The 10,936-nt window shown below is 33.4% G+C and overlaps 1 protein-coding gene across 1 annotated transcript; it reads left to right on the top strand.

Annotated features, from left to right (window-relative positions):
- The first annotated feature begins 769 nt into the window (after nucleotides 1–769).
- LOC134694049 (ecdysone-inducible protein E75-like) lies at nucleotides 770–9,656 on the top strand. The gene is made up of 6 exons (XM_063555044.1): nucleotides 770–1,548; nucleotides 3,938–4,035; nucleotides 4,764–4,914; nucleotides 5,777–5,976; nucleotides 6,683–7,058; nucleotides 8,138–9,656. The coding sequence occupies exons 1-6, from the start codon at nucleotides 942–944 to the stop codon at nucleotides 8,353–8,355; spliced, it is 1,650 nt and encodes a 549-aa protein (XP_063411114.1). The 5' UTR covers nucleotides 770–941; the 3' UTR covers nucleotides 8,356–9,656.
- Nucleotides 9,657–10,936: the final 1,280 nt, after the last annotated feature.

Below are 10,936 nucleotides of genomic sequence, written 5' to 3'. Positions count from 1 at the left end.
CTATTTATGATGTAACCTCAAAGAGAGGGGGAGGGGTATGTTTAAACAAATATAATCTGACCCTTTATGTGATGAAAATAAATATTGTGGCCAAGCAGATGACAAAAGAAAATATTCTGAATCCAGATTTTTTCAATTCCTTACAGTTTTAAATTTTGAGAGAAAACAAAATAACTTGGTGGATAGCATTTTGTGTTCGTAAATTCTTCATAAGTAATTATTCAAAATATTATAATACACAATATGCTAACGTTGCTAATTTGGGCTTTTAATTTCATATTTAAAAAAAAAAAAAATTAAATAAAGGAAATTTAATACAGTTTTCTATCACAGTAGGCTCTAATTATCAAAATAATCAAAATGAATCAAAATGAAACAAAAAATCAGATATGGTTTTGGGTTTTGCTCATTGTTGAAAGCGGTACTTTGACCTACATCGTATAGTTGGTAACGTCTTCTTCATTTTGATATCTGATGGAGAGATCTTCTATTTACAATCGTACCACATCCTCATGCATGTGCACGTTGATTTAATGTGTTTAATGGTAGCCAATACCCTTATAAATGTAAAAATTACATCGCATATAAAAGTTGTATTGCCTATTTAAAAAGCTAATAATCATATTAAGCCAGTAACCTGTGTTTTGTTTTTTTTGCCTTTTACACTCGGCTAAATAGTTGAACTTATTGCTTTGTGCTTTGTATTGTAACGTTTCAGGTTGACTAGATGCTGATTATTTCCTGGAATTTATTGCTTTGTATTGTTTCAGGTTGGCTTGATGCTGATTACTTCCTGTTAATACACAGAGAGCATTTTAATTATTCATTCCAATACATAATAGTAACCCATTCGTCACAACTCGGCTGATTCTAAAGTAACGGACTGTCCCGAGGATTGCCGATTGAATAGTAACCTATAATTCTTGATATGAAGGATAAGAATGACTGAAAACGAGGGTCTAGTTGTACAGAAGTTATTAGAAGGGTCTCATATCAATGCGCATGGAGGGCGTGAAATAGTCAATGCGCATGTAGGTAGTGAAATAGCCAATGCGCATGTAGGTGTTGAAATAGCAAATGCGCATGTAGTCGGTGAAATAGCCAATGCAGCAAAAACTGATGTCAAAGGGTCATGTACCAATGAAGACAAAACCTCTGATCTCAATAAAGACTTGAAGGTGAAGGTTTCAATGCATGCTCAGCAGCAAGTGTTAGACACTGGTATTAAATCATTAACATTTAACTCGGAAGTCATTGATGATTGTTCAATAGCGACGAGAGACAATGCTAACATAAATGATTGGAAAGGTTTCCAGGACGGAGACAGATCCGAAAAAAATATAGAAAACACTGATTCATGTGAAAGTGAGACGACTTCTTTGTGCGGAAGCACTTCCGGAAAAAGCATCGGAAGTAGTAATTTGTCAGAAAAGGATGACATAGTAATAATTTCAGCAGACGATACTCTAAATAGGACAGGTTCATTGACTGGAAAAGACATTGAATCAAAAACATTTCCTCCCCGGCCTTCAAAGAATGCTAAAAGAGGTATGGTAGTCTTTATATAATTGTTGAATAAGATCACTTGTTCTTCAGAATTTTTTTAGCGAAGTTATGCGAAATATAATTTTTGTTTCTTCTTTCCGACTGAGAAATTCGAAGCTCACCAAAAACTGGGTTGTGCCCTCATATGCCCCTAAATGATGTGAAGATCCTGTCCAACAAGTAGTACCTATTATGTCGCGAATGACAAAAACAATGATATTTATTAATTAAAAATTCAATATAAGAGGGTCTCAATGGGGTTTACAGAATAAAGGGACAAAGTACACAGAACAAAGAGTAATAGAGAAAAATAGGCGAAACAAAAAAGAGTTTGAGAAAAAAGGGTTGTTAAAGAATAGAGAATAATGCGCAGAACAATTAAAGAAAACAGAAATGAAAGACCGTCACATAACTTGTTCACTTGTACCAATGTTATAGAATATTCAGAGGATAGAACAGTCTTTCCAAAATCATACTAGTTTTCAGACGCGCACATATATACTGTACCATTCGATACAAAATTTAATATTCACTTTAGTTCTCTGTTATGCAAAATTTAATGAAATACAGTAAATGGTCTAAGGTTACATATTTTGAAATGATGCATTTATCTTTTTTTTCTGAAATATCTTTTAATGATTCTTCTTTTTTCAAAATAATTGAAAATTTGTATCAAAAGCATAAAAAATCGGTGAAAATGTTCTTTTAAAGTTGTCTTGAAATCATACTTTATTACAATTTTTTGTTTTTAATTTTAGTTCATTTGCCAATGTTATCAAAATATTACTGACCAAAATCTGTGACACAGCCATTTTACTCTATCTTCTCCCTCATATATTTGAGTTGTGACTAAGTGGTCTCGTATTAGATCGCTTGTCTCGAGAGTTGAAGAACGTATGTCAAACCATAGACTTCGAAATTTATCTGCTGCTTTTTTGTTAACCACGTGGTATTGAAGTTAAAGAACAAAGACTTGTCGACCCGAAAACAGAATAATGTATCCGGGAATGGTTAAGAGAAGAGAAGATAAGAAAATTTATTTTAAGTCGGGTTACATGAAATACTACAAACATACGCTCTGTAGTATTTCATGTAACCCGACTTAAAATAAATTTTCTTATGGTGACTCGTCAGGGGCGGATCCAGCAATTTCCAAAAGGGGATTCCAAACCCATGATAAAGGGGGGTGGGTCCAACTACATGTATATGTCCCCATTCAAATGCATTTATCGTCCTAAAATAGGGGGTTCAACCACCGGCACCTCCCTTCGGATCCGCCACTGCATGTCTTCTATTTAAGGAGGGGGGCAATACCTTTTTGTGTTAACCTGTTATGGCCTTTTTCAAGGTGAATGTTAACTGTTATCTGAGATCAGTTTAAGCTGTTAATTGTTTTCAACCCCCTATGTTAACTGTTATCAGCATTTTTGCATTTTTTGTTAAAAGTTTTTGCCAAAATCGAGGTGTTGTTAACATGTAAACGGTCCCCATATTGCCCCCCCCCCCTTTAACTGTTCAATCTAATTTAAAGCAATGTTGTTATCGTATCGTTTTTAAAACGTGATTGTCAAATTATGTATCTTTTATTTGCTACGTCACGATATTTACCAACCTAAACAAATTTGTTAATTATAATATTTGGGAGATAAACTTCTATACACAGTTTTAAAATACCATTGAACAATTATATTGAAGTAAGGTCAAGATAAATCTCTGTTCAATACAACGAAGCTGTACAGACGCATAGTATATAAGCACGATTTGATTTTAAAATGATGTGGCCAAACTCAAATTGTTTTTTTTTACCCTGGCTATTCTACAAGCTTAAGATTGAACGAATTTTGATCGTTTGTCCATGATAAACATATGTCCCTCGTGAAATCGAATTAGATTGAAAATCTGTCTTTACACATGGACAATAGTAGTTAGTATATTACACGTGATCACACTTTTAAACAGGTTGCACAGTCATGCAAATTGGTGTGCAAATCAAGATATTTGTAAAACAGTATAAAACATCATCAATTCCAAAATGTGTTTTTATATCAATTGATATTTTTCTAATATCAAAATACACTTAACAACTATTACAACATAAGTGTGAATTTTCTGAAAGCAAACAAAATAAAATCCTCAAGAAATAAATACGTTATTTGCTGCATAGACAACCGCATTCAAATCCAGGCATGTACTCTATAATAGTCACCGTACCAAGTTCAATGATGTAAACAAAAAGAGTAAGAAAACTGTCACAGTCGCATAACAAAATCCTGGGTATCCGCTCACTATGGACCACCCTTCATGCTGCAATGAATAGTTACAAATAAAATGTTTTTAGATTTTAAATTTGTTTTTGTTTGCTTTATTAATTGAATGGTTTGAACTATTACAGTAAAGAAAATATACCCTGATGGACATATCCTCTGTAAAATATGTGGTGACAAAGCTTCCGGTTTCCATTATGGAGTCTTTTCTTGTGAAGGATGCAAGGTAATTATATATATAATAGGAAGATAGTTATTTAAGACCCCGTTTACACTGACAAAAAAGACATCGATCTATCTTTGGTCCAGTGTAAATATGTAAGATCGGACTCAAAAAGTCTACCTCTAGAGGTGTTTTTTAAAAGATCGATCTTATTTGAATCGATTTTTTTTTGGGTGTAAACGCTTAGATCGATCTTTTTTCAGTTGAATGATATATTTTGATGTGAAAAAAAGGTCAGACCGGTTCTCTTTATGTTGTAGTGTAAATATATAGGTACCAGTACCATAAAAAAACGTTTAATCTCGCTGCAATTGTTTGTTACTGTCCGAAGTCAGGAATCTGAGGTTGTCGTCTGTTTATTTGGTTCATAGGTGTTTCTCGTTTCTCGTTGTTCATATAGATAAGACCGTTGGTTTTCCCGTTTGAATGTTTTTTTACTAGTATTTTTTGGGACTCTTTATAGCTTGTTGGTCGATTAGAGCTCAGACTCCGTGTTAAAGACCCGACCTTGACCTATAATGGTTGATTTTTATAAATTGTGACTTAGATGGAGAGCGGTCTAATTGGCACTTATACCTTATCTTCTTATATCTATATACTTTGTGCGCACAACCTATTACTTATTGTTTGTTCCAATACATTAAATGTACACAAACTTATTGCTAACCTTCTGTTAGGTTTTTTTTTTTACATTTTATAGTTGTATAATGTATATAGCTATCTTTTTATAGGGGTTCTTCAGAAGGACAGTCCGCCAAAAGTTGACGTATAAACCATGTGCCAATGGTGATAAGAAAGGATGTCTTATAATGAGGATTAGCCGAAACCGATGCCAGTACTGCCGTATGAAGAAATGTTTGGATGCAGGAATGTCACACGAAGGTACGTTGTTGTTTCATATACTAAGGTTATTTGATAAATCCCATTAGCTGACAGGGGGCAGACATTTGGTCAATATAGGCATCAGACTGAGTGTTTTTCGTTTGTTCATGTGTTACATATTTGTTTTCCGTCTATTTTTGTACATAACTTAGGCCGTTAGTTTTCTCGTTTGAACTGTTTTACATTTGTCATTCAAGGCTTTTATAGCTGACTATACGGTATAGCCTCTGTTCATTGTTAAAGCCCGTACGGTGACCTATAGTTGTTAATTTCTGTGTCATTTGGTCTCTTGTAGAGAGTTGTCTCATTGACATTAATATACCACATCTTCTAATTATATCTTTTGGAAATGAAACTTATGCCAGAGAGTGGTGTCCTCTTGGTTGTGCCGTTGGGGATTTATACATACATATATAGTAAAGTTCGTTCGGAAATGAGATGCTCCTTATTATACGTTAAGGAACATTTGCAACAGATCTTTCGATTGCCAGTAGAAATTCACACCTTTTATCCCAATCAACACACTTTGCAGAACTTTAATTACCATATGATAGTTTATTTGAGATGTGTTCTCCATCTGAATACCAATGACACGTAAACCAAACAGCAAATAATCAGTTAATCACGTTATGTCTACTAATTATCCTAAAAACGTGCACAACAACTTCATATAATAATGGTTTTCTGTTGCAGTTAGCACCAATTTCAAAGCCATCTGTGTTAGTAGTTTAACTTACGAATTCGTCCTCAAGGTCTTATATACATGTAGCTCTGTATAGTAACATTATTACCTCATATAACTTCGTGATATAACCTGGTAAGCACACACCAATCAACTAATCCTAGTATTTTTATTATTTAGCTGTTAGATTGGGAAGATGTCCAAAGAAAGATAAGCCGTCCAGATTTAACTTATTTAAAATTTCATCAAACGAGAATCATGATCGAATTGATATAGACAAGCAGATAAAGACAGAAGAATTGATTTTAAAAATTCATGATAGTTTTATGGCAGCGAATAAAGAGTTTCATGCATTGACATGTCGCTACCAGCAGTCAAAGGTGAGCATGCGCAAGATTGTCTCTTTTGAAATAGGCATTTGAATACAAACAGTTTAATACACTACGTTTTTTTTCCCGTCAATGATTAAAATATGAAACATAAAAAAAAAGGTTATTAAAAGTAACTTATATATGGCTTTCTGCGGGAGCAACTATTTAATTGTTAAAGGGGAGGTGAGGTGTTTAAGATTTGAAAAAAAAAAAAATTAAAAACGCAGTACATGAGTTTCAAGTAAAAGAACAGGCAAGATGAGACAATTTTAACAAAAAGGCAGGATGACGATTTAGGTTTACCAAAAAGTCTGGATACACTAATAAAGAAAAGGCAGGACGGAAAAGAGTAAAAAAATATAAAGGCAGGACAGAATTTACAGCAAAAAAAGGAAAGGACAACAGTTTGTATCTTACCTGTCCTTACAAATCAAACGGTAGGCTAGCTCCCTAATTGATGGGGGGGGGGCATTGAATATTACCGGTTATGTTACGTATTCATACATTATACATGTTCCTGTACTGAGAACGGTCACAAAATCTCACGTCTGAGTCAATCGGCCATTAAAAAAATAATAGAAAAACAAAGAGCGAAGATATTTCTTTAAACAGTAATTTTTGTTGCTGTTATAATTAAAAATTCTTACCGTATGCCTTACATTTCTTTCATTAAAGTATATGTGCATGAAATGTTTATATTGTTTTACTTCTTCAGGTTTTGGAGGTCAAATGCGAGAACGATACCAAGATTTTGTGTTCTAGATACTTGCCAGCCATTGTCCACTTCACAACGTTATTTGCGCGAGATTTGACTCCATTCAAAAAAATAGATGTGCATAGTCAGCGAAATCTTGTGAAACAAAGTTTATTGGAAATCGCTGTCATTCATTCACTATATTGGAACGATGAAACTACTTTCGGTAAAATATTGGACCGTTTTGGATATATCGTAGATATTCTGAATTGTGAACAGTATGGTATTTTTGGTCAATTTCTACTAGATATGTTCTACTCAGTTCAAAAGTTAAAAAAGTTGGAATTGACTGACGTTGAATTATCTGTGATGGCTGCCATGGTGTTGTTTTCACCAGGTAAGTTGTAGAGATCAATCTTTGGTAGACATATATCTAGAATGGTATTTAATTCAAATGTGACTTCTTCAGTCTATTAATATGAAATACTTTTAAAATGTCTCCTTAATATTGCACGCTCAATATATTAACATTGACCAATATGTTACAAGGCCTTAGTCGTGAATGTATGACTTGTATAAATATAAAGCAAGTTAGCACATTTGCTCTTTGTGAACATAAATGCTGATTTGCGACAGTGACTGGTACCAGGGGTGGATCCAGCCATTTTTAAAAGGGGATTCCTAACCCAGGATAAAAGGGGGAGAGGGGGGTTGGTTCCAACTATATGTCCCCATTTAAATGCATTGATCGGTAAAAAAGAGAGGGGTTCCAACCCCCGGAACCCCACTCTGGATCCGCCACTGGGTACGAGACTGCAGATTTTCCAGACAGTCAATTCCCGTTTTTTATATTTGTATTTGTATTTCGATACATTCAAAGTGCCTTGTAGTTTTTGGCAATGTCTGATATCGAGTAAATTAAACTTTAATAAACTTTAGGTACAAAATGAGAGGCGAAAGGTGCGGAAGGTGCGAAAAAGACATTCAAACTCAAAGTCGAAAATAAACTTATAAAAGAACAGAAAACACAAAATAGAAAAAATAAAGACTAAGCAACACGAACCCAACAAAAAACCGGGCGAGATCTCAAATGATTCGATACATATACATGTACAATAATAAACTATACTAAACCAAGTTTAAACCATACAAGAACATAAGCAACACTCGAATGAGGCAGTAAGTTTAACAGATTTATTTGTTTTCAAGCATTTTCAAATTCAGTTTAAAACGTTCAAAAGCTGTCAGTTGGATACAAATAGAAATACATCTAACAAAATTACAGAGTGGACGTGGACTGGGTACTTGTACATGTACATCCTCAGAACACTAACACCAAGTACATATCTGAGAGTACTCGAAGTTACTGACAGCTAGTTCATTTTTAGTTCCAAACCTTACAACTTATAAAAACAATAATGTGTCTAAGACTTGTTAATATATACTAATAATTGTTTTATATACTTTATTTTGTAGATCGACCTGGACTGGATATTTATAAGAACACATTCCTACTGGAACAAATGGAAGATATTTTGTGTCTTGCGTTAAAAAGTCAATTTGCTCAAAATCATAATAACTGTGAACAACTTTTTACAAAAATTGTTGAAGTTCTAATAAACTTACGGAATATTTCTGGGGTGTATTTAGAAATAATTCTCAACTCACAAATAGACATTGTCGACGTGTCATGAACTAAGCGCAAGAATCAATGTATGATTTACGAATGTAGAGATTAAATATTTCCGAAAGTCAGGATGCACAAAACAATTCAAACTTCCGGTAGTATAAATGAACAATTTATTTATATTTCATTGTTTTTGCGCATTTTATTTATTTATTTATCGAGACACTACACTTACGATAATACGGAAGTTCCGAGATAGTTTCTCCGGGTCTGATCTCGTTTTATATACAAAATTCACATGCTTACAATGTATTTCAAACATTTATCTTTCGATGAGACAAACGAAGTAAATACCTGGGAAATTCCATGCTGTACAAATGTACAGCCACCAATTGCAACGGGCGCAGGACATTTGAACGAAAAATTTTGAACTATTAGCGGACATTTGAGCGCCGACATTAGAGCCCATTTTTACGCCGGATAAATCCGTTCTTCTGTATTTTCGATAGCCCATTTTAGCGAAAACGTGGTTGAATAATACTCACTAAGCTTTGGGCGGAAGTTCATAGTAATTCAAACGAACAAATAAGAGTTCAGAGCCGTTCGTTGCACATTGTAATGAGCAATGTTATATAGTTGTCACCCAGACATTAGCGTTTCTCTTGATTCTATTATCAAATTGCAAACAACAACATATATAAAAATACGAAGCTTAGACGAATATGCACAACAATATAGACAATATAAAGAGAAAGAACAGTTCCTAACGTAATTCAACAGTATTGTACATTGGGTTTATCCAGAGCCCATTACATACGTTCTCTAGGAAATAAATTCCAGGCTAGAACGAACTTTTAACATTTGATTAAATCTTGTAGACATTTAGTGCTGTATTGTAATGGACATCATATGTTTTATATTATGCTGTTTTTGGTATTGAAAGTTTTTTTTCTATATAATGCATTTGTGTATATTATAATGGGTTAAAAATATATTGCTAAAATGGGCATTGACGATTTCAATTTTCGCTAAAATGGGTTAAAAATCAGGCACTACTTTGGCGCTAAAACGTCCGATATTTTTCGCCAAAATGTCCTCCGCCAATTGAAACAGCCACTTTCTCGGAATTCCCATATGCTCGTTGGCGTTTGCTCATGATATCAGATAGTACGCTTTCATAAATGTTTGATGCTTATCAAGTTAAATAATATGATCATATGAAATTATTATTATTTTATAGTGTTTTACAAACCTGTATATATTGCTACGTTTAATATGAACAATTATGATAGTATGTGTATCTCCAAGTGACGAGGGCCTCAAAATGTTGTTACCTATAGACATAAATAAATTGATTCAAATTTGTCATATGATTTGTATTTGAAAGGCATACATGTAAATGCGTTCCTTAAATTTTCCAACTTACACCACAGTGCATTATGTGGAGCAGGATCGATTAACCACTTTGCAATACTTGAAATCATTCTGGTTTTTGGTGGGTTCATGATGCTTAGTCTTTAGGTTTCAATGCTGTGTATTTGTACACTATTGCTTGAGTTTTGTCGTTTTTCGGGGTTTTTTTTGCCATTGCGTGGTAAGTTAGTTTTCGACTTGTGAGCCTGAATGTCACATTAGTATTGTTTTCGCCTCATATTTACTGTTACATCATTTCGGTGTTATTGTTCTCAATTGGACTGTACTTTTAAATGTCTTAATCAGTCTTGACTTTAGACATATTTGTGACAAAACCTTTAAACTTTTTTACTAATTAACCATTTACTTAATCACCCTGAAAAAAATATTATTGAACACCTATTGACAAGACTACATCGTTGGCACATGCACATTTCTTGTTTCCTCCTTCCTTTTTAACATCGACAACACCATTGAAATATTTGGTTCGATACATTTTTTTATCAATATCTCGTACATCTTAGTTTTTTTCGAATTACTACATTTAATCATACATTGTCAACCAACAACCGGTTGAGACAAACAACTTGTTAACGGTCAACACCCCTTAAGGTGGTACCTAACACTACAGGGAGATAACTCTGTAAAATCAGCTAAACGTTTTAATTATGTTGTGTTGTTAAGGGAATATTAAGCTTCTCAATGATCAAAATAAGTGTTTGTCAAACTGCTATATAACCAGTGTATTTTTTCTGATAAAACTGTTGTTTCAAATTTTTTCAAATTTTTATATTTTTGTTAAAGGGTCAAAGTTAATACTTTGCCAAAATTTCAAGAAAATTAAACGAGCCAAATTAATTTTAGTTAAAATGTTGGGTACCACCTTAATATCATGTTCAATAAGGCCTTTCTATAGCTGACTGCAACATGGGCATCGTTTATTGGTGTCTTGTGAAGAGATGTGTCATAAGCAATCTTACCCCATTTTCTTTATTTTATTTTTTACAAATTGAAATAAGAGATGGCACTAATTATAATTTATTCGCTTCGAAATAAACAAAAACAAACTATAGTTGATGTTAACTTCATTTGTTTGGCCCTGATCTTTTGTTTTTGTTTGCCTTTCTTTATAATTTTGAAAATAGAAAGTTTTGCGCAGACGACATTATTTAAACCAAATTATTTCAATTCAAAAAGTAAAAACACAAAAATACTGAACTCCGAGGAAAATTCAA

The sequence above is a fragment of the Mytilus trossulus genome, chromosome 13 (assembly GCF_036588685.1).
Source record: "Mytilus trossulus isolate FHL-02 chromosome 13, PNRI_Mtr1.1.1.hap1, whole genome shotgun sequence".
NCBI classification, from domain to species: Eukaryota; Metazoa; Mollusca; class Bivalvia; order Mytilida; family Mytilidae; genus Mytilus; species Mytilus trossulus.
This window is presented reverse-complemented; position numbering and strand designations above follow the sequence as displayed.

Coding starts and splice junctions, on each gene's coding strand:
- LOC134694049 (XM_063555044.1), top strand. CDS start 942: ATGACTGAAAACGAGGGTCTAGTTGTACAGAAGTTATTAGAAGGGTCT. Junction 1,549..3,937: donor TTCAAAGAATGCTAAAAGAG/GTATGGTAGTCT, acceptor GAACTATTACAG/TAAAGAAAATATACCCTGAT. Junction 4,915..5,776: donor TGCAGGAATGTCACACGAAG/GTACGTTGTTGT, acceptor TTTATTATTTAG/CTGTTAGATTGGGAAGATGT.